The sequence below is a fragment of the Cervus elaphus genome, chromosome 11 (genome assembly GCF_910594005.1).
Source record: "Cervus elaphus chromosome 11, mCerEla1.1, whole genome shotgun sequence".
NCBI classification, from domain to species: Eukaryota; Metazoa; Chordata; class Mammalia; order Artiodactyla; family Cervidae; genus Cervus; species Cervus elaphus.
Window position 1 is genome coordinate 5,341,048 of NC_057825.1, and position 24,729 is coordinate 5,365,776.

The window sequence follows — 24,729 nt, forward strand, 5'->3', positions numbered from 1 at the left end:
CTGGGGACGGCTGCATCCACACTCAGCCCTCTCAGGAAGGCCTGTCTCTACCACTCTCCGAGGTCAAACACCTCGACACCACACTGCCGTGACGCTAAGACACGTGTATTTTAACATCCCCAAAATCAGGACACGCCCCAATGTCATCAGAGCTTTCATTCCAGAGTTGCCCCGGCCAGCTCTCCTTCAGGGCCCTTCAGTAACAACACTGACAAACGTCTGTTGAAATGGACGGCTTCTTCTACCCCGGAGGATCCCCAAACTGGAATGACTGGGTCAAAAGGCACGCACAATTTTTCCAGTTGCTTTTTAATCACACAACACGTGAACACACCCGCATTTTAAAATCCAGCCATGTGTTGCACAAACCCTCCCAGTGCAGTCCCTCCCCAGGGGCAGTCACTCCCAGCAGTTTGGAACACATCCTTCCAGACTCTGGTCTTTGCACGTACGTGCACATTAATACCTAGTACACACATACAACTAATAGATACCACAGTCTATCTTCTACAAAGAGGGTAGCAATGCACACCTCCCTAGCAACAAATGAGTGGGTCAAGGTTTCACCAACCCCGGAATGAATCTTTCTAACATTTTCCAATCTGATAAGTAAAAATCATCCGATGGTTTAAGTAAGTTCTTCCCTAACACACAGAACTCAAAGCTACCAGTCTTTTCCACGACAGTATTCCAGATTCTAGGAGGCCGCCCCTTCCACACTGCCTAATACCCTGAAGTTATAAAAGTACTCCCCTAAGCCTCATATAATATTAGTACACCTTTATTTCATACTACTTAGCTCTGTAACATGTCTGGAATTTATTTATATAACAGGAGGACAATCAGTTTTTTCCCAACCAGTTAGCCAACTCTCCTTACTGTCTGCCCTGACTCACTCAACTAAAATGCTATCTGGGCCAGAAATTAATGTCCCACATACACTTGAAATGTTTTCTGGGCTTCTCTGTTTCACCATTCCAGTTCTGTGGCAAAGCCATGCTGCACCCTGCATTTACTGTAGCTTTATCGTAAGTTTCAAAATCTGGTGAAGATAGTCTTCCCTCATTAAACTGAAAAATTAATCATTTTTGCACATTTTCCTTCCATATTAATTTTTTAAACAAACATCTTTGTCAGTTTTAAAAGCCTGGCTTTCTTTTTGGAATTTCATTAAGTCTGTTTAAGAAAGCTAGATGTTTTAATATATTACATCTTTCTATGCAGATATTTTGTTCTTTGCTTTTTTCAGAGGTGTTGGGTTTTTTTTTAAACACTAGCTGTCCCAGACTCCTTGTATGGCGCCTTATAACACTGTACTTTCCTTCCAAAAAAAATTGTTCTCTCTCTTCCTGTTAAATTTATGCCTAAGTTTTACTGTTTTTTTAATCACAGTATTGAGTGGAATTTTAAATTTTTTCCACTTTTAACTGAATACGGCTACTGACTACTATCATCACTTTTCTGAGTCCTCTTATTCTAATTTTTCATGGACTTTTGCATACTCTAGCCAGAGCATCATTTTTTCTCTTCTAGTTTTCATGCTACAAATTTCATTTTTTGCTGTTTCATTAGCTAGAACCTCACAACAGTGCTGAACGGAGACTGTAGGGGGCGTCTGTGGCTTGGTCCTGGTTTAATGGTTTTAGCCACGTGCAGTTGGTCCATTTACCAGCTTCAGTGGCACCTAGGAGTAGAAATGAGAACTGCAGGATCTCGGGCCCTACTTACAGAATGAGGATCTGCACTTTAACAAGGCTCCCAGGTGTTTCCTGTAGGCTTTCGGGCTAGCGGCACACTGGTCTACATTTCTTTCTTTCTATTTTGATTTTACTTAAAAGAGTTTAGTGACAGGAGTCGCTGTGGCCGTCCAGCGTCTGTGGACCCCTAAATCCCATTTCCTCCTCCTCTTTCGTGACAATCATGCATTTTAGGGTTTGAGAGCCTTAATCTGGGCCAGCCCCGCAGCCTGGACCACGAGGCCCCCTCTCAAGCTCCACGCAGCATACTGCCTCTCTTGCTTCTGCATCCGCATCTGAGGGGCTCCGGAAGCATCCCAAGGGTTGAGACGGGACATGATCCTGCTTCAGTTCCCAGTCCTGGTGAGTCCCGGCGCGATGACCAGCACCCAGTGGGCGCTCAGAGAGCCCCCCGGAGCTGTCCACCTTCATGACTCCGCCGGGGTCCCCTCCTCCTCTCCATGCGGGTGGACATCGCCACCCTCCCGTCACCTTTGGCCAGGAAAGACCCAACAGAAATTCCCGCCCTGCTCCAGCCCACGTGCACCAGTCAGACACCACGGCAGCGTGGGCAGAGAACAGCATCCCGGAGGGACAGGAGGGGGGAACCCCAGAGCCCCCGAAGGGACCAGGACCAGCAACCCCCCGAAGCAGCCACGAGACGCTCCGCCCGGCGTGTTGCTGTAAGTCCACTGACCGGACGCCGTGGCCTGGTTTCAGGGCGAGGGGTCAGCAGGAGAGAGAGAGGCTGCCTCCCAGGTTGGGTGGGGGCAACCCAGGAGAGGGGAGGCTGCTCCTCTCAGCTCCCACAGGGAGGGCGAGAGCCAGGCAGCTCGGCCCTGCGGGCACAGGCAGCCAGAGGTGGAAACGTCCTTGCCAGCGGCTCCGAGGAGAGGAGGGCGCTGGTCCCTCGGGGTCAGGCGAAGGCCAGGCTGTGGGGACGCTGGCCCCCGTCCCCCAGCTGGAGCCTCCAGGGCACTGGGGCCCCCTCGGGCCAGGACGCTGAGGCCCGGCCACAGGGGTGCCACGGGCCGCAGAGTCCACCGTCTCCCGGCCCCCCGCCCAGGTCCCGTCTGGGTGACAGGCGGCTGCCGGCAGGAATTCACATCCACAGAAGGAGCCTGGCCGAGGACCCGGAGTCGCCGGGGAGCCAGCAGCCCTCAGGGCAGGTAGAGCGCGACCACCACGTAGATGACCCAGCTGGTGGACACGAAGACCCCGAAGAGCAGGCTGAAGAGCACCAGCGAGCGGGCCTTGCGAGAGGCCTCCTGAGCCTGGGCCAGATCTCCCCGGGCCAGGGCCGCGCGGGTCTGCAACGAGACCAGAGGAGTGGTGAGCGGACCCAGACACCCCGGAGCCAGCCCGGCCCCAGCGCACAGACTGGACAGCTGACCCGCGAGGCGGTCAGGGCCTGGTCCAGGCCACGGCTCACGTGGGAGCAGCAGCCATCAAGGCGGTGGCAGCCATCCCGGGCACTGGCCGCGGGCCTGACCCACATCCGTACTCCAGGCCACATCCCTCACCATCCACACAACCCCGATTTCAGTATCATCGTTGGCCCCTCTTTGAAAATGAGGAAACAGAGGCTCAGAGAGGTTAAGCGACCCACACCAGGGTCCCGCAGCTGATGGCGGAGCCAGAACTGACAGGCAGGCAGCAGCCTCCAGAATCGCACCTCTGAGGGCCCGGTCCTCACTCAGCTCCCCCGCCCCGGTCCCGTCTTGCTTATGACCGGGGAGCCTGACCTCCGGGGGGCTCAGGTCAGCCTTGAGCAGAAGCCCCAGGGCCTTCCTACTCTTATTAGGACAGTGACATGCCGAGTCCCCCAGGGCTGAGTCAAGGTCAGGAATGGCGGGGAGGGAGGAAGAAGAAAGGGTGTTATCGAGATGGCAGGTGGGTGGATGGTGGATGGACAGACAGGCAGACGGGCGCATTAACGGATGAATGGGGTGGGTGGATGCATAGATGCAGACTAGACAGATGGTGGATGGAGAGGCGGGCAGCGGGTGGATGAGAGGTGGGTAGCTGGGAAGGACAGACAGAGGTGGGTGGGTAGAATAAACGAGCAGATGGACAGATTAAACACAAGCCCCTGCTGCTTCCCTGGTGGTTCCGTGGTAAAGAATCCGCCTGCCAATGCAGGAGACGTGGGTTCGATCCCTGATCTGGGAAGATCCCACAGGCCATGGAGCAACTAAGCCCATGCGCCACAAATACTGGCCCGTGCTCCAGAGCCCGGGAACCATGACTACTGAAGACCATGTGCCCTAGAGCCCGTGCTCCGTAACAAGAGAAGCCCACGCACCTCAACTAGGAGGAGCCCCTGCTCGCTGCAACTAGGGAAAGCCCCAAGCAACAACAAAGACCCAGCAGAGCCCAAATTAAATTATTGTTAAAAAAATCTAAGTTGAAGCACAAGCCCCATGGGATGGGCAGTTCCCTGGGCCTGGATCGTCCACGCCTCAGTGTGAACTGTTTCAGTGGAATCTTCCAGAGCAGATCTTGAGTGGCAGGGGCAGAGACAACAGAGAAGGGGGCCAGGACCCCAGACAACTGGGCACTGATCTCCCAATTCTGCCAGCCTTCTCGGGGGTGGGGGGGAACACGGCGGACCCGGGCACAGCAGGCCGGGAGGCTGCACCAGGGCACCCCCACCCCGCCCTCCTACCTCGTGGGAGTAGACGATGGCGATGAGCCCGGTGAGCAGGCAGCAGAAGAGGGTCGCCAGCACGGACTCCATCATGTAGTCCTTGGGCAGGGGCCTGTGTTCCGCCGGGGCCGGGGCCGGCACGCCCGCCACGGGGCTGTTGTACTGCAGAGGCAGAGGCCACGGCGTGGTAAGGGAGCGGGCCGCAGCCCCCAGACACCGGGGTGAGGACACGGTCGGCGACAGCCATGGAGCTGACACTCCAGCCACCGTCCAGCCTCTCCCAGCCAGGCTGCAGGCCGCCCGGGGCGCAGGGCCCCACTCCTGCCCGCTCAGCACCCCGCCTGTCACACAGCCCCCTGGAGTCCTCCGGTTCTGTCCCCTACAGAACGCTCAGTCCAGGCTGCAGCCCCCAGGATCTCCACGTCCTCCACTGTTCCACACCAGGGGGCGAACCTCAAAGCTCTCCTCCACAGGCAGCCAGGGTTTTCCTAGAACTCTATATCAACTCATCGGCTACCAAAGGCCCTGGGGTCTCCCTCACAGCGGAACCCCCACCTCTTCTTATCATCTCCCCAATAAGTTAGACCAACAGCTCTCACTCCCGGGATGCACCAGCCTTGGCATCCCTGCAACGCCTGTGCTGGGCGCTCCTCCTCGCCTCTGCCTGAACTCTCCTGTTCACCCCACAGAACCCAGCTCAAACGACCCGGCCCTTGTGAGGTCGCGCAGGCTCGCCCACGCCCCAGACGGAGGGAGCCTTTTTCTGTTGCGACCCAGGGCACAGCCGCAACCTCTGCAAGGGTGGCTGAGGGAAGGGGGTCCCCACGGGCTGACTCACCACCGGGAAGGTCGCGAAGAGCGGCTGCGCAGCAGGCGCGGGGAAGAGTGGCGCGGGCGGCGGGTACAGGGCCGGGGCGGCGGGCGCCGGCGGGAAGAGCACCGGCGGCGGGAAGGGCGGTGGGTAGAGCAGGTGCTCGGCCTTGGGGTCTGGCGGCGCGTAGGGCGGGGGCTCGCCCACGAAGCCGATGTTGGGCACCCCGCCTGCCGCCGCCTTGGGCATCTGCAGGGCCTCACCCGCGGCCACGGCCTGGGCCTGGGCAGGGGGCGCCGCGGAGGCCTCGGCGGCGGGGTCGCCCGGGGGTCCCTCTGGCGCCGCGGCGTCCCCTCCATCCGCGGCGGCCGCTTCCTCGCTGGGCGGTTGGTCCTCCTCCAGGAGCTGCGGGCGGCGCGGGAGCTGCGGGAGCCTAGGGCGTGCGGGGTCCTCAGGGACCGCGGGGCTGCCACCCCCTTTCGCGTCTGCTCCTGGGAAGAAACAGCAGAGGCAGTGAGCCCCCAAAAGGCTGCTGGCCCAGGGGGGAGTCCTCCTCACAGACCCCAGAAGACAGCCCCTCCGAGGACAGTCACAGTGACCGTGCTGATCCTGACCTGTGAACCCCACACTCAGGCCTCCCCGAGCCTGCGCCCCTGAAGCTCTATCCAAAGGGCAACCAGGGGACACGAAAACGGGGCTCAGAGAGCGGACGTGCCTTCCTGGCAGCCACACAGCCAGTACAGATGGCCAGCGGGATGGAAGGCAGGCCGCACTGCACCTGCGGGGAGGTGGTCCTGGCCCCAGGGCCCTGATGCCTCAGCAGATGGAACCAAGGCAGATGCTTCGGCGCAGGGCAGCCCCCTCATAGGCTGAGACACGTCCAATGGAGCTGGTCTAAGCCAATCAGATTCTCCGCTCTGGAGTCGCTGGACCCTGGCTACCCCACGACCCAGAAAAGCCAGGTCACTGAGGGCCAAGAGCCTATGAGGCAGAGAAGGAACAGACGTGATGAGATGGGGAGGGGAAGGGAGCAGCCAAGAACAGTGGGTGGGAGAGAAGACCACCCAGTAGGCCGAAGGGCTGCCTTCCAGGCTGGGCAGGACCTCCAGCATCCGCTCAATAAACCCTGCGGGTGCCCCCGCGGGCCCCAGAAGTCCTGAAGGTGCCCCCCTGCACCCCCTGAGAGTGTCCTGACCAGCTGAGCCCCTCCAGGCCGCACCTAAATATAAAAGCAAATAATAACAGACCTAAAGAAATTGATAGCAATACAATAATAGGGAACCTTGATATCCACCTTACATCAATGGATAAATCACCCAGATTAAAAAAAATAAATAAGGAAACAGCAACCTTAAAGGACATGTTAGACCAGATAAACTCAAACACATATTATACAGAATATATATCCAAAATAAACAGAATACATATTCTTATCAAGTGTATATGGAACATCCTTCAGGATAATTCATAGTAGGCTACAAAGTAAGCCTTTCTAAACCTTAGAAGATTGAAGTCACACCAAGCATCTTTGCCAACAAGAAATCAACTATAGGAAGAAAACAGGAAAATTCAGAGATTAAACAACATGCTGTTGAACAACCAATGGGTCAAAGAAGAAATCAAAAGAAAAATTTTTTAAAAATACCTTCAGACACATGAAAATGGATAGAACACACCAAAACTTGAGCTGCAGCAAAGCTCATAAAAACAGATGCCTATACAACATCAGAAATCTCATAAATATTCTAAATTTACACCTCAAGGAACTAGAACAAATGATGCCCAAAGCTAGTAGAATTTAGGAAATAACAAAGATCAGAGTAGAAATGGAGACTAAAAAGACAATAGAAAATATTAATAAAACTAAAAGCTGCTTCTTTGAAAAGATAAAGAAAATGGACAAATATTTAGATAGACTAAGAAGAAAAGAAGATTCAAATAAAATTAAAAATGAAAGAGGACACATTTACCAATACCACAGAAATACAGTGGCTCATGACAGACTACTATGACCAATTACATGCCAACAGATTCGACAATCTAGACGACAGATAAATTCCTAGACACATACGGCATACCACACCAAATCACGAAGAAAAAAGACCTGAACAGACTGAGGACTAAACTAAGGAGACCAAATCAGTGATCAAAAACCTGGCAACAAATAGAAGTCTAAGACCAGATGGCTACCAAACACCCAAAGAATTAATACCAATCCTCAAACTCTACAAAAAACTAAAAGAGAGGAGGAAACACTTCCAAACTCATTTTATGAAGCCAACATTACCTTGATACCAAAATCAGAAAAGGATGCTCCAAGAAAAGTGCAAACCAGTATCCCTGATAAACACAGATGTAAAAATCCTCAACAAGGAAATATTAGCAAACAAAATTCAACAATACATTCTGCCCACTACACCATACCCATAAATGAACACAATACCCCAAAATTAACTCAAAATGGATTAAAGACTTGAATGTAAGACCTGAAACCATAAAATTTCCAAAAGAAAACATAGGCAGTAAGCTTCTTGATATTAGTCTTGACAATGACTTTTTTTTTTTAGATTTGAAGCCAAAAGCAAAGGCAACTAACGCCACCACACACAAGTTGGAACAACATCAAACTAACAAGTTTCTGCACATCAAGGGAAACCATCAACAAAAGGAACTGGCAACCTACTGAATAGGAGAAAATATTTGCAAATCATGTATTTTATATGGGTTGATATCCAAAGTATATTTTTTTAAAACTCATATAACCCAATAGCAAAAAATAAACCTACAATTAAAAACCGGGCGGAGGATCTGAGCAGACCTTTTCCAAAGACGTACAGAGGGCCAAAAGGGTGCCTTGAAAAGATGCTCAGTCAGGGAAATGCAAATCAAAACCACAATGTGCTATCGCCTCACACCTGTTAGAATGGCTGTCATCAAAAAGCAAAGAAATAACAAGTGTTGATGAGGAAGTAGAAAAAAGAAAACCCATGTCCACTATTGGTGGGAATGTAAATTGGTGTGACCACTATGGAAAACAGTATAGAGATTCCTGAAAAAAATTAAAAATAGAACTACTGTAAAAAAAAATAATAATAAAGTTAATCACTCAGTCATGTCCGACTCTTTGTGATCCCATGGACTGTAGCCCACCAGACTCCTCTGTCCATGGGATTCTCCAGGCAAGAATACTGGAATGGGTTGCCATTCCCTTCTCCAGGGGATCTTCCCGACCCAGGGATCAAACCCAGGTCTCCCACGTTGCAGGCAGACTCTTCACTGACTGAGCCACCAAGGAAGCCAAGAACTACTGTATACCTCAACAATTCTAATCTGGGTCTTTGAAGGAAAAAAAAAATTCACTAACTCAAAAACCTATATGCACTCAACATGTTCATTGCAGCATTATTTTCAGTAGTTAAGACATGGAAACAAGCTAAGTGTCCACTGATAGATGAACAGATAAAGAAAATGATATGTGTGTGTGTGTGTAAACATATTAACAAAAATCTTGCCTTGAAATATGTTATACACACTTACAATATTATTCAGCCATTAAGACAGAATGAAATCTTACCATGTGCAATAACGTGGATGGACCTTGAGAGTATTATGTTAAATGAAATAAGTCAGACAGAGAAAGAGAAATAGTGCATGATCTCATTCAAATGTGGAATCGGGAAAAAACAAACCTGTCGGGAGCCACCGGGATGCACCCAGTCCGTGACAAGGTCATGGGACGAGAGAGGAACCTGCAAGGCAGCTCTTCCTCACATGGGGCTGCCCCAGGGGCCCAATATGTCCCCTCCGGAGCCGCCGGGACCAGAAGGGAACCTGCAAGGCAGCTCTTCCCCTCGAGGTTGTCCTGGGGGCCTGGTATGTCCCTTTCTTCCTTCTGTCTTTCTGTTGTTGGGCTTTCTATTAATTTTTGGAAATATAATAGATAGTAACAAGGCCTCCCTGGAAAAGTCTAAGCCTTTTTGGAAATGCTTATGATTGCTCTGGCTCAGGACACGACCATAAACATCAAGTCAAAAAAGAAAAGGCCGCAGGTATAGTTTGGCTGCTTGCTTAAAAGATTATAATGTTCTAGAATAGAAAAGAGTAGATGCATTTAGATTTAGAAGTAGATATACTGCTTCAGTTTACTTGCTCCTTGGTTGAGAGGGTTTTCACTACTGCTATTTCCTTGCCGCTATTTGTTCATTGTTTCCCTGTCTTTAAACAACATGGGAGATTATGGGTATTTTTGTAGAATTAGAAAATGGGGTACATAGGATTTCAATAGAAGATTTATATTAACCAGCTTCACTGCCATTATCTCACTATTAATAGAGGTGTTTTTGCTGTTTAATAGTTAATCGTTGTAAATTGAGATTTTGTGGTTTCAGGTAAAGAAAAACATCAGGTTTTTCTCATGGTACTATTCTCAGAAATGTCAAACATGTTACTGTGACCCTTCCCATGTATTGTTTTATTGTCCAAAGAATTTACACTATACCTGAGACTTGTGGAACATTGTTTTTGTTAGAGTGAGAATGTTAGGCCATTGAGGCAAGACTATGTACAGGACATTTAAGAATAAACCCTGTAATCGGAAATGTTCTAGATGAATGCATAGGGGAAAAACATGGGAAAGAAAAATATTGACAGAAGCACAAAACAATATCTGATGTAATATGTGGTGACTTAAGGGGGAGGTAATGTTCATTCTATAAAAACTGAGCTTTCCTAAAAATAAAAAAAAGCTACCTCTTCTACACAACCTTCTGTGTGTGTGTCTGCTGTCTGTCTTCCTCACCGACGCCACTCATCCCTTGGGTATACCTGGTCCTGCCGGGGCTGGACCTCGGCACAAACCGAAGTTCATGGATACAGAGAACAGATCCGTGGTTGTCTGAAATGGGGATGGGGTGGGCAAAATCCGTGAAGGGGGTCAAAAGGTATAAATTCAGTTATAAAACAAATAAGTCCTGGAGATGTAGTGTATAGCATGGTGAATCTCTAATAATACTGTAAAGGAGAAAGGGAAAGATATACCCAACTGAATACAGAGTTCCAGAGAAGAGCAGGGAGAGATAAGAAAGCCTTCTTAAGTGAACCGTGCAAAGATAGAGAGGAAAACAACAGAATGGGAAAGACTAGAGATCTTTGCAAGAAAATTAGAGATGCCAATGGGACATTTCATAAAAAGATGGGCTCAATAAAGGACAGAAATGGCAAGGATCTAACAGAAGCAGAAAAGATTAAGAAGAGGTGGAAAGAATACACCGAAGAACTGTACAAAAAAGATCTTCATGACCCAGATAACCACCATGGTGTGGCCACTCACCTACAGCCAGACAACCTAGAATGCGAAGTGGGCCTTAGGAAGCTTTACTACAAACAAAGCTGGTGGAGGTGATGGAATTCCAGCTGAGCTATTTCAAATCATAAAAGATGATGCTGTTAAAGTGCTGCACTAAATATGTCAGCAAATTTGGAACTCAGCAATGGCCACAAGACTGCAAACAGTCAGTTTTCATTCCAACCCTAAAGAAGGGCAATGCCAAAGAATAGTCAAACTACTGCACAATTGAGCTCATTTCACATCTAGCAAGGTAATGCTCAAAATCCTTCAAGCTAGGTTTCAGCAGTACATGAACCGAGACCTTCCAGATGTATAATTTGGATTTAGAAAAGGCAGAGGAACCAGAGGTCAAATAGCCAACATCCACTGGATCATAGAGAAAGCAAGGGAATTCCAGAAAATCATCTACTTCTGCTTCATTGACTATGCTAAAACCTTTGACTGTGTGGATCACAACAAACTGTGGAAAATTCTTAAAGTGACAGGAATACCAGACCACCTTACCTACTTCCTGAGAAACCTGTATGCAGGTCAAGAAGCAACAGTTAGAGCCGGACCCATCCAGAAAAATCTGTATTTTAAGATCAACTGACTTGAGACTTTAATTCCATCTGCAAAAATCCCTTCACAGCAATACCTATACTAGTGTTTGGCAGAATAACTAGGGAAGGGAAACATGGGCACCATCTTTAGAGTTCTGCCTACCGCAAGTAAGGCATCCTCAGATGGGAGAAAACTCAGAGGATTCCTTACCAGAGACCTTCAGTAACAGAGAGGTTAAAAAAAGTTCTCTGGGTAGAAAAGAAATAATATCAGAGGTGAACTTGGAACTTGAGAAATAAAGGAAAAACAATAGATGTATAATAATTGCGGTAAATATAAGATAATTTTTTCCTCTTAAGTCCTCTAATGTATGACTGTTGAAAGCCAAAATTATAACATATTATGATGAGTTTGCAATGTGTACACATGAAAACTATAACACTTATTAAAGTTATAAAAGCTTAATGCATGGGGATGAAGGTAAAGAGATCTATAAATTTACAAGATTCTACACCTTACTGAAAGTGATGCAATACTAATTCTAAGGAGACTGTGAGAAGTTAGGTATGTATTTTAATCCTTAAGCCTCAGACAGGCCTGGAACCTGGGAGCCTTTGCTTCAATGCTTACACCTGGACACACCTCTCCTCCAACAACAAAATACAAAGAGACCATATGGGACTAAAAATAACTGCACGCATGTGCAGTTAGGGCAAATTCTGGACAAAAAGATACAAAGAGGTTAAAAAAAAAAAGCCAAACAACCCAACTGCCAGTTTCAAAGAACCTGGGAGCAAAAGCAGAGGGTTGGGAGCAAAAGCATGGTCCTGTGAAGGCCCTCTGCACACACGACCACCTCAGCAGTGGGCAAGCCACATAAGCCACCCCTCCAGCCCGACCCCTGGACACCCCTACCCTCACCCCACATGAGGAACCAGCTTGTTCCCCCTCTTCACAAGTGAGCAAGCAAGGGAACCTGTTACTTGCTCTCACTACCCCATCCCCGCCGCAACAGGACCCTCAGTAAAGCCTTGCCTGAATTTTGTGTCTGACCTCTACTCAATTTCACTGACGAAGAAGGCCAAGATCCCTGGTTGGAACAGCACAACCACTAAAAAAATAACCAGAAACTATGCAGCAAAAACACCAAGAGATAAATTAAAATGGAATACTAAAAAATATTCAAATTAATACCCAACAAAGCTGGGGAGTGGGCACAGCACAGGAGTGAAGGGGGTAGAAACCAGAGGAACAAAACAGAGGCGACAAAGTGAGAACAAGAAAATTAGTCTTAAATATCGTATCAACGGGCATCCCTGGTGGCTCAGAAGGTCAAGAATCCACCTGCAATGCGGGAGACTTGGGTTCGATCCCCGGGTCAGGAAGATCCCCTGGAGAAGAGAATGACAACCCACTCCAGTGTTTTGGCCTGGAGAACTCCATGGACAGAGGAGCCTGACGGGCTACAGTCCACAGGGTCTCAAAGAGTTGGACACAACTCAGCAACACATTATGACACATCATGTCAATAATTAAAAAGCATATCAATAATTACAATAAATGCTGATCTAAACTTTCCAATTAAAAATCAGAGATTGACATAACAAATAAAAACCAAGACCTACAAGCAAATAACAACGGACAACACTTAAAACACACAGAGGTGATAAATGGGTAGGAAAAGATAGGCCAAACAAACTAAGCAAAAAAGGCGGGAGTGGGCTCTTTTAATCAGATTAGACAGACGAAGAAGACTCCAGGTAGTTCTCTGGTGGCCCCATGGCTAGGACTCGGTGTTTTCACTGCCGTGGGCCTGGGTTCAATCCCTGTTTGGGGAACTAAAATCTCACAAGCTGCATGGTATGGCCAAAACAAACAAAAAATGGAAACAAACAAAAATGTATTACCAGCAATAAAGAGAAACACTAATAATAAAAGGAATAATTTACCAGGAGGACATTAACAATTATAAATGCACATGTACCTAATAGAGCTTCAATTTACATGAAACAGAGTTGGTAGAGTTAAAGAGAAACATGCAAGATGTACAGTTATAGAAGATGTTAATACCTTCATCCGCCAGTTGACAGAACCAGACAAACCATCAGTAAGAACACGGACAATCTGAACAATACAATAAAGCATCTTGATCCAGCAGATGTTTATAGAGTATGGTACCCAGCAACTGCAGACACCGTTCTTCTCAAGAACACAATGTATATTTACCAAGAGAGACCACATACTGGGCCATAAAACAAATCAATGTGAAAAGAACTGAAATCATCCCTACTGCATTTACTGACCACTGCAGAATTAGAAACCAATACTAATGATGTATCTAGGAAAATATCAACTATCTGAAAATTAAATAATATACCTTAAAGAATTCATGGACCAAAAATAAAGTCACGAGGTAAACTGAAAAGTGATTCTGAACTGGGTGACCACGAAGAAAGAACACATCAAGGTGTGAGATGCAGAGACGTCCCTGGGGGTCCAGTGGTTAAGAATCCGCCCTGCAATGCGGGGGATACAGATTCCATCCCTGGTGGGGGAAACTAAGGTCCCACGTGCCATGGAGCAATGAAGCCCACGCACCACAGCTAGAAAGTCCATGTGCCACAACGCAAGATCCCGCAGGCCCCAACCAAGACCCCACGTAGCCAACTAATTTTTTTTTTAAAGACATCGCTAAGAATTACAATACTTTAGCCACCTGATGCGAAGAGTTGACTCATTTGAAAAGACCCCGATGCTGGGAAAGACAGAAGGTGGGAGGAAAGGGGGACGACAGAAGATGAGATGGCTGGATGGCATCACCGACTCAATGGGCATGAGTTTGAGCAAACTCTGGGAGTTGGTGATGGACAGGGAGGCCTGGCGTGCTGCAGTCCATGGGGTCACAAAGAGTCCAGCACGACTGAGCGACTGAACTGAACTGAAGAATTACAAAGGCAAGTCACAGAGTGGAAGAAAATATAACATATCTATCAGACAAAGGGTTCTATCAACACTGTATAAAGAACTCAAACTCAATAATAAGGCAAATATCCCGATAAGAAAGTAGACTAAATACTTGTAAACACTTCCAAGCAGACATTCAAATGCCCAATAAGCACATACAAAGATGCTCCACGTCCTCAGTCATCAGAAATGCCATCAAAGTTAGAAATGCCGGCTTTCCCTGCTGGGTCACTGGTTAAGACGCAGGAGACAAAGGTTCAATCCCTGATCTGGGAAGATCCAAAACACTACAGAGCAGCTAAGCCACAGCTACTGAGTCTGTGCTTCAGAGCCTGGGAGCAGCAACTACTGAAGTCTGAGCGCCCCAGAGCCTGTGCTCTGCGACGAGAAGCCACCGCAACGAGCAGCCCGCACGCCACGACTAGAGAGTAGCCTCCGCTCGTCGCAACTAGGGGAAAGCCCCTGCAGCAGCGAAGACCCAGCACAGCCAAATAAGTAAAATTGTTTAAAAATTAGAAACGCCAATTAAAGCCACGAGCTATCACCACCCATTAGGACAGCTAAAATTAGAAAAGAAAACCAACCAATGTGACCTTAGCAAGCTTGAGCAAATATGTAGAACAATGGAAACTTTCAAACACTGCAAATAGGAAAATAAAACAGTTAACAACCACTTTGGGAAATAGTTTGACAATGTCTTAAAAAGTTAAACGTATGTACGCTGTTAAGATTTAGCTATTCCACTCCTAGGTATTTACTCAAGAGAAATACAAACAACGTATGACCACACAAATGTTTACAGAAAACTCTGTTTGCAATAGACCCAAACTGGAAACGACCCAGAGCCCACAACCGATGAATGGATAAAGCAACTGTGCTGTGTCCGTACATTGGAACATGTCTGCAGGAGGCACCCTCTATGACCCCTGACCCCCAATACATAATTCTCTCCCCTTGAGTGTCCACCACACTGAGTGACTTTAAAAAAAAAATACACACACACACACACACACTCTGATTTATTTATCTGATGCATTGGGTCATAGTTGCCTCACGGGAGTTCTTTCGTTGTGGCTCACAAACTCTGCGGTACACTGGCTCCAGAGCACGCAGGCTCAGTAGCTGCACGTGAGGTCTCAGTTTCCCCACCAGGGATCAAACCCATGTCTCCCACTTTGCAAGGCAGACTCGTCACCGCTGGACCATCACGCAAGTCCCTGCATGCGTGCTCAGTCCCTTCCGTCGAGTCCGACTCCTTTCAATCCCATGGACTGCAGCCCTCCAGGCTCCTCTGTCCATGGAGATTCTCCAGGCAAGAATCCGGGAGTGAGTTGCCATTTCCTTCTCCAGGGGATCTTCCTGACCCAGGGATTGAACCCGCCATCTATTCCGTCTCCTGCATTGCAAGTGGGTTCTTTACCACTAGCGCCACCTGGGAAGCCCCTGCATGACTTCCAGTGAAGAGACTAGGCAGCAGGGATGCGGTCGCTTCTGAGATTATGTTTTAAAAAGTTCCTGCCTTCTTGACAGTTGCCTTGTGTCTCTGGTGACTCCAGAAGGAAATGAGCCATGATGGAAGAGGCCCACGTGACATGGCAGGATGCTGAGGCCCTCATCCAACAGCCGACCACCCACGAGGCGCCGAAACCTGCGGACCACCAGCTGAGATTGCAGGCAGCCCTTCAGCCTCTGCTGAGTCTTGGGGTGACTGTATCCTAGCTGATGACTTGACTACAACCTCAGGAGACACTCAAGACACAGGCACCCCGCCCAGCCACACCAGACTGCGCGGCAATAAGTACGGATTCTTTAAAATGTGGCTTCTTTAAATGCTGGGGACTTCCCTGGTGGCATAGTGGATAGGAGTCCGCCTGCCAATGCAGAGGACACGGGTTTGATCGCTGCTCCGGGAAGATTTCACGTGCCGCCCGTGCAAGCCCATGTACCACAACTTCTGAGCCTGTGCTCTAGAGCCTGGGAGCCACAGCTATTGAAGCCCACACACCCTAGAGCCGCTGCTCGGCAACGAGAAGGCACTGCAATGAGAAGACTGCACCGCGATGACGAGCAGCCCCTGCTCTCCGCAACCAGGGAAAAGCCCTCCTAGCGAGACGACCCGGTGCAGCCAAAAAATAAGTAAACACATAAATAAAATTGTATTAAAAAAAAAAACACCCAAGTGTTGAGAGCACAGATCTTCCTCGACTCACAATGGGGCTTATATCCTGATAAATCCATCAAAAGTTAAAAATATTGTTAAGTCAAAAATGCACTTAGGGGAATTCCCTGGTGGCCCAGTGAATAGGATTCTGCACTTTCACTCCCGAGGACATGGGTTCTATCCCTGGTCGAGAAACTAAGATCCCATAAACCATGCAGTTGGGGCGGGGGGGGGGGGTGTATTTAGTACACTGACCTCCAGAGCATCATAGCCTTAGACCAGCCTGCTTTAAATCTGCTCAGAACACTTACAGCAGCTACAGTTGGGCAAAACAACACAAAGCCTATTTGACAGTCAAGTGCCTGAGTATCTCCTGTCACTTACTGAACACTGTAAAGTGAAAAATAGAATGGCTGAGTGGGTACAGAATGGCTGCAATGTGCCCTCGTGATTCAGTGGGTGACGGGGCGCCACGGCCCTGCCACCGCCCAGCATTGTGACGGAGAAGCAGACTGCATGCTGCCAGGGCGGCGGAGATCGGAATTCAAATCGCAAAGTCAAGTTTCTACCAAATGCACATCACCTTCACACGACTGTAAAGTTGAAAACCAGACCACTGAACCATCTGTAATTTGTAGTTGGGGACCACCTGTAATTTAACAGTTACAACTCCTCAGCAGTAAAAAGGAATGAACTCTGGATGTGCACAGAAGCCCATGTGGATGGATCCCTAAATCATTAAGCCACGGACAAGCAGGCAATCAAAGAATGTCCAGGCTATATGATTCCATGTATATAAAATCCTAGAATAATGTGCCATTGAGATGGACAGAGAGCCACTCATAACTGCAAGAAGGGATAACCAGGGGCACAAGGAAACTTTTGGGGGTGAAGAAGATTGTTATTTTGATGTACTGATTGCTGAAGAGATGCACAATATGTCAAAACTGATCAAAACGCACATTTTAAATACGGGCAGCTTGGTGTACTTCAATTATACCCCAAATAAAGTGATGGCATTCTTTAAAGAAAAAAACATGCTTTTGAACACTTGCACAATGGGGCTTGCTCTCTCTCACCGCTGGGAATCCTTCTGCCACCCACTGGGCTGGCCCCAAGGAGGAGAATGGGGGCACCCACAGACAATGCCTTGCCAGCCCCCAGACCACTCAGGCCCAGGGAGCCGGCCCCACCCTGCAGACCCACACAATCCTGACCACACACGCCTGCTGCATTAGACCACTAAGTTCTGAGCTGGTTTGTTCCGCAACAAAAGCCAGCTGACAACTGATACAGAAGCTTTCCTCTGGGAGCAGTGGAAGGACCGGGATGAGGGCAGGAGAGTGGGGGGCAGGCAGAGGCTGAATAAAGGGGGAGGCCGCAGTGGCCCGAGCCAGAAAGGCGGCTGAGGGCCAGACGGGTATAGGCAAGTTGGGGGGCTGGTGGGTACCGTGGGGGTGCACCCAGCCCGACCGCATCCAGAGGGGAGGAGGAGAAGTAAGCTGGCAAGAGTGACAAGGCACAGAACGCACGCCTCTTTTCCCTCCTCCCTCAGTGCCTGGGGCAGAGCTGGGCCCCAGATGTGGCATCCCAGATATGGGATGAGGGTCTTTTTTTTTCCAACAGTGCCACTCAACTTACAGGATCTCAGTTCCCTGGCCAGGGATTGAACCCGGGCCCCAGCCGTGAAAGTGTGGAGTCCTAACCACTGGACCGCCAGGGAGGTCCCTGGATGAAGGTCTCCGTCACGACCAGGAGCTCGGGCTCACTGGCCATACTGCCTGGGCTGCTTCCCCTCCCGGCACCTCCTCGGTTTCCTCGTCCTTAAAATGTGGACACCACTGCCTCTCGGGGTCATCGTGGGAATGCGATGAGTGTGCGGGTGGGCAGTGCTTGGACCCTCAACTAAGATGGGCTCTGTGATCTGAGGTTAGGAAGCAGCTGGAAGAAACTGGAAAGGTATTCTGGCCAGTCTGAGGAATCTGCAAGAGGCAGGGAAATGAAAACCATCGAGAAATGAGGTCACACAACGTCAGCAAGACCTGTGACTTCTGAGCTTGACCCAGAGAGCTGGGCTCTTCCAGAAGGATCTGGGGCGGGGGGGGGGGGGGGCGCTTCAGGGATGTTGATCTATTGGAGGGCCGGGCTGGCCCAAATATCCCTGGGGGAGGCACCAGGGCAGCTCCCAACCTCACCCACCCCGCCAAGGGCTGGAGGTTTTAAATAATCAAGGCAACGACAACAAAAGGGACACTGTGACGAAGACGAGAAGCCGCCTTTGCTGTCCACACCAGAGGGCTGTCCTCTCAGCCCAGGGGTCACTGGCTGGCTGACTTACCAAGCTCTGAGCCAAAATCCACCTCCCCTGGTACACAAAGCCCCCAAACCACCTTCTGAATACGCGACTAGGTGGAGGCACCCAGCCAGCCAGCCATTCAGTCCCACACATTGTCACTGGGCAACTCCAGTGGACTGTGTTCTAGGCTCAGAAATACAACTCGGGATGGACGGAGAGATGATCACACTCGGTGAGTAAGTCAGACAGAGACAAATATCATATATCACTTACATGTGGAATCTAAAAAATGATACAAATGGACTTATTTACAAAAACAGACAACAAACAGAAAGTGACTCACAGACTTAGAAAACAAACTTGTTATTCCCAAAGGGGAATTGGGGGTGGGGATAAATTAGGAGTTTGGGATTAGCAGATACAAACTACTAATATATAAAATAGATAAACAATAAGGACCTATAGCACAGGGAACTAAAGTCAGTATCTTGTAAAAACCTATAAAGGAAAAGAATCTGAAAAAGAGCGGATATATACCTGAATTACACCTGAAACTAACAACACAGGAAATCGACCATACTTGAGAAAAAAATACAATTTTGTACAACAAATCCTACCAAAATACCATCATTTCAGCAAGGTTAGGTGCCTGTACGGCTGCTAAGTAGATGAAGCTTTGCCACGAAGATGTTCAAATGAGCATCTACTGTTTTGAAGCATTTGTCAGGTGCCAGGCCCTGAGAATAATTACCTCGGCAGTGACCCTGAGCCAGGGTGATCCAGTGGTTAATAAGAATCTGCCTTGCAACGCAGGGCTTGCACGTTCAATCCCAGGTCAGGGAACTAGATTCCGCATGCCACCACAGGGCAACTATCTGGGCCTGCCACCACCACTAGAGAGAGCTGGCACCCCACAACTAGAAAGGCATAGCATCCCCTCCTCCCCCAGCCACAACGAGAGAGCCCAGGCGCCTGCAAGGAGAGCCCCGGCACAAGGAAGACCCAGCGCAGCCAAAAAAAATTTTTTTGAGTGTCTCAGTTATCTTTAAAGAAAAAAAAAAAAAAGAGCCAGCTTTGTCATCTGTGCGAACTTAAGAGATTTAAACTCCCCATCCTCCCTTCCCTCACGTGTAAATGGGGACAAGAACAGTAAAAGGATCGTTTAAAGATAACACTAGGGGACACATGGCCAGGCTCTGTTTTGAGAGCCTCCTACAGGAGTGTCCCAGGGGAGCCCCAGGTGGGCCTCATTCTCTGAGGTTCACAGCCAGTAACCTGAACCTACCCACCCCGCGAATTCGGGCACCGAGCGCCCCGCGGAGACGCCAGCCCCTGCCCCAGTTATCATAACAAAAACCGCAGCTGTCCCGGGCGGCCTGGACAAATACCTGGCCCGATGGCGCGGAGATAGAGCTGCAGAGTAAATACATTTGCTGGCGGGGCTGCCGCGCCGCGGCCTCAGGTTCTCGAGTTCTTGACACCCGAGCCTCGCCGGGACATTCCAGCCAGAAGTGGGGGTGGCGGGAGCCGGGTGGGAGGTGCTCGAAGGTGGGGAAGAGGGCGCTTCCTGGAGGTCTGGGGTGGCGGCGGCAGATACAGCCAGGCGGGCCCGGTCCCTCTTGGCTTCAGCAACCCCCTGGGAGCCCCTTGCAGAAGAGACCTAGGGGCGCCCCCGCCCCAGGTTGGTGGTTGGGGGGGGGGGTTGTTAGGCCGGCCGCACCGTCCGCGGCTCCGGTCCCCCCGCCGTCACCAGCAGCCCCTGGCTCGCCAGCTTGGGACTCCCGAGGTTGGGGCCGGGGCCGGGGGATTCTCGGATCAGCGCGCCCCCCCGCCCCCAGTGCTGGCTGCGCCGCGGACGCCAAAGTTGCGGGGCCTTCCCGCGCCCCCACCCAGTCCGTCTAGCTCTCTTAGCTCGCGCTCCCGTCCCGCTCCCCTCGGTCCCTGCTTCAGTCTGCGGGGGCTCTCCCCATCGCTCCGCGTCTCTGCCCCCCACCCCGCCAGGGTCGCCCCTCCCCCGCTCCAAAGACTTCAGCCTAACTAGAGGGGCGAAGAAAGTTACTAGAGGAAGGACGGGGCGTGGGGGTTGGGGGGGAACACGACCCCCCAGATCGCCACTGCAGGGGCATCTGCTGCCCGCCCAGGGGCCAAGCCGAGGGTGCCCCGCCCCAGCTCTCCCGCGGGGGCGCCCGCCCTGCGGAGGGGGGCACGGCCAAGGTCCCCGAACTTCCCGCGGCAGCCGCCGGTTCCCCCAGCCCCGGGCGGCAGGGAGAGGGGTCCCAGAGCAGGGCCAGGTTGGGACCCCGCGGAGCCAGCCTCGGGGCCCGGGGTGAGGGTCGTCCCCGCCTTCCCCGGGACCGCCGCCCTTACCTGCGTCCATGGCGCGACCAGCCAGGCTGCACGCCTCCCGCCGCCGCCGTCGGGCCCGGCTCCGCTCTCGCGGACCGCTCGGGTTTCCTGGTGCGCGCTGCGCGGCCGGTTAATCATTGACCGCGGGACTGCCCGCGGCTGGGTCAACAGGTGGCTCCTCGCGCGCCCCGGCCGCTGGGGCCCGAACCCAGGCGGCCTGGCCGCCTCCGCAGGACCCGCGCCCGGCCGGCCCGGGGAAGCGGGCCTTGTCGGAGGCGGGTGGGAGGAGGGGCGCAGCCCAGGCCCAGCTGGGAACGGTTGGAGGCGGCGGCGGTGAAGGAGCGCGGGAGACCGGCCGGCCAGAGAGCCCAGCGGATGCCCTGGTGGCCGACAAGAGCCTTGCGGGTCCGAGGAGTGCCCAGTCTCCCCTTCTGTGTCTCCCAGCAAGGGAAGCCAGCAGTGCAGATTTTCATATGAAGTCTCCTGGGGTTTAAAACAATGCGTGTGACACTTCTGTTCCCTGAGACTTGCCAGATTGGAGAATTCAAAGCAGGTCTACTCCAAACATCCAGAAATGCTAGATAAACTACACCCACAAGCCAGACAGCAATTTCAATTCCTAGCTGAGCTCCCAAGATGGGAAGAGAGATCCCTGGAACCAAGGAGGAGGAGGCAAACCCTGAAGATGGGAAACCCTGAAGGACCAAGGAGGGTGGTTTCTGTCTGTGCCCTGTAGTGGACTAGTGGCCTCAGTGATCTGTCATTATTAGTGAAAAGTCGCTCAGTCCTGTCTGACTCTTTGTGACCCCATGGACTATATAGTCCATGGAATTCTCCAGGCCAGAATACTGGAACGGGTGAAGTCATTCCCTTCTCCAGGGGATCTTCCCAACCCAGGTTCGAACTTAGGTCTCTTGCATTGCAGGCAGATTCCTTACCAGCTGAGCCGCAAGGGAAGCCCAAGAATACTGGAGTGGGTAGCCTATCCCTTCTCCAGGGAATCGTCCCGACCCAGGAATTGAACCGGGGTCTCCTGCATTGCAGGCGGATTCCTTACCCGCTGAACTACCAGGGAAGTGGTCTACGGCTTGAGTTTTACACACAGATGCTCTCCCTGCGTTGGCAGTGTGGAGTCTTAACCACAGGATCACCGGGGGAGTCCCTGCAAAATGTGTCAAGTCTTTACTTTTCGCAGTTAGAATTTTCACCTGGTCCTTTTAAAATCTGTACATTTTTCATAATGTATTTTCTGTGGTGATGCAAAAAAAAATAGAGACATCACTTTGCTGACAAAGGTCCGTATAGTCAAAGCTATGGTTTTTCCAGTAGTCATATACGTATGTGAGAGTTGGACCACAAAGAAGGCTGGACACTGAAGGATTGATGCTTTCGAATTGTGGTGCTAGAGAAGATTCTTTAGAGTCCCTTGGACTGCAAGATCAAACCAGTCAATCCTAAAGGAAATCAGCCCTGAATATACATTGGAAGGGTTGATGCTGAAGCTCCAATACTTTGGCCACCTGATATGAAGAATCAACTCACTGGAAAAGACCCTGATGCAGGGAAAGACTGAAGGCAAAAGATGAGATGGTTAGCTAGCATCACCACTTCCATGACTCAGTGGACATGAATTTGAGCACACTCTGGGAGATAGTGAAGGACAGAAAAGCCTGATATGCTGCAGTCCATGGGGTCGTGAAGAGTTGGACATGACTGAGTGACTGAACAAGAAGTCTCTAGTCCATGTGCTTTCTCCTCAAATGGTTTTTGAAACTTTTTATTGGAAAGTAATTTCAAACTCAGAGACCCCATGGACTGCAGCACACCAGACTTTCCTGTCTTCTCTAGTGTGTTTTTTTTTGGCCAGGACAGAATCTAGGCCAAGATTACATGCTGCATTTGGTTGCCATGTTTGCAAACACTTGTATAGACCTGGTTTTAAATTCTTTTCAAATTGTGGTAATATGTCTAGTTTCTCAGATACGAATCGGCCCATTTGCCGCACCTGCTATCGTACAAGAGGCAGGTCTCCTCGCGGGCCTCCGCATCATCACGAGCTCACGGTCAGCAGAAGTAAACTTCCAAAGGTGCCCTGCGTGAGCCACACGTGCGCCTGCAACACGAGTCAGGTGGCTCCTCCAGCGAACCATCTTTTGTTTCTCCACTTGGCATTTCTGCACCACGTGGAAGGCCCGTTCCACTTCCTGCGGGAGGACTCTGCCAGAGTCATTGGGGTAGTGGCTTGCTTCAGTCTCACAAAAGCACCAGTCCCTTTCAGTCTCCAGCCATATGCAGAGGGCCAGTTCTAGAACCTGCTACCGTGCGTGGGGCTGTGACTCTGACTCCCAGCCCCCAAGGCACAACTGGGTTCTGGCCCTGTCATGGGCAACTCTGCTTCAACCATTGGCAATGAGAGCCTTCTCCCAAGGCCTGGATACCGTATTTCCCTTTCTTGTCTTGGCGGACAACGCCTTCCTCCATGTCTGGAGCGTGTATGTGTGTGAGCGTGCTGTCTCGGCTCTCTTGACTGGAGGTCCATTGGCAGCCACAAGCCTTGGGTGAACCATGTCATCTCTCTGCTTCTCAATTTCCCCATCAAGAAAATGGGTTTGTTAAAATAAAAAACAAATGAAGGCCAGCCTTGAACGTTCCCTGGGTAGACAAAACCAGTTTTGTAACCAAGCAGGACCCTATGGGGCCTTCCCAGAACAGACCCCAACCCCCCCCCCCCCCCGCCATGTCCTCCACCTGCCTCTTGTCTGCAGAAAAACCACTAGCATCCTAGGCCTTCCCCAAGTCCTATGTGAGTGAAAGTCACTCAGTTGTGTCCAACTCTTTGCCACCGCATGGACTGTACAGTCTATGGAATTCTCCAGGTTAGAATACTGGAGTGGGTAGCCTTTCCCTTCTCCAGGGGATCTTCCCAACTCAGGGAGCAAACCCAGGTCTCCCAATTACAGGCGGATTCTTTACCAGCTGAGCCACAAGGGAACCCCAAGTTCTAAAGAGTACATTAAATCAGAGAAGTGAGAAAATGCAGAAAGAAAAACAGTCAAGCAAGACAAAATAATAGTTTAGCTATTAAAGTCAAGGACCTTTAGTTCCTCCTCCAGGGCTATAGTTAACATTCTGAGCTGTGTCCTTTGAGCTGTTTTGCAGATACCCAAATCCCCACCAGGTGGAAGAAGTTAACTGTCTGCTGCCCATGAGCACACAGACTCCAGGCCAGTTAGAACTGGCAGGTTGATGCTGTTGACTCCTGATACCTCACCGCCAACCAATCAGAAGAATGTCGGAGTGCTGATCACGCATCGCACGACCCCCTCCCTCAACCCTGTCTTTAAAAACCCTTCCCTGAAAGCCTTTGGGGAGTTCAGGACTTTTAAGCACTGCTTGTCCTGGATTTCTTGCTTGGCACCTGCAATAAACGCTCCATTTTCCTTCACCACAACCTGGTGTCAGTAGATTGGCTTTGTTACGTTCAGACAAACAGACTCAGGTTTGGTTTGGTGACAGTTCAGCCACACAAACAAAATTTAATGTAGCTTATTTTGCAAGAGTAGCTTGACTGGGGTCATTCCTTCCTTCTGCCTCTGGAAATCATAAGCATAGCTGAAACTGTTTCCCAGAGTTGGTGTGAAGGAACCAATTCCCTATCACTTAAGAAAATCCCAACATTATTAATATAACCAATCACAGCAAAGAATACAGCCTCTCACCGTCTGAGCTGCTTTATAATAACACACCCTGAGCCTTATTCTGTGTTACGCTTTGCGAGCTCTTTGTTCAAGAACTGTCTTTTGCACAATCAATTTTTACTATTAACAGTTACCACTTCAACTATTCATGGGCTCCCATGTGGTGCAATGATAAAG

General features: G+C 50.2%; 1 protein-coding gene across 1 annotated transcript; it reads right to left on the reverse strand.

Annotated features, from left to right (window-relative positions):
* Positions 1 to 293: 293 nt before the first annotated feature.
* PRRT1B (proline rich transmembrane protein 1B) lies at positions 294 to 21,082 on the reverse strand. The gene is made up of 4 exons (XM_043917963.1): positions 20,876 to 21,082; positions 5,225 to 5,688; positions 4,405 to 4,548; positions 294 to 3,046 (listed from the first exon to the last, which is right to left on the reverse strand). The coding sequence occupies exons 1-4, from the start codon at positions 20,883 to 20,885 to the stop codon at positions 2,897 to 2,899; spliced, it is 768 nt and encodes a 255-aa protein (XP_043773898.1). The 5' UTR covers positions 20,886 to 21,082; the 3' UTR covers positions 294 to 2,896.
* Positions 21,083 to 24,729: the final 3,647 nt, after the last annotated feature.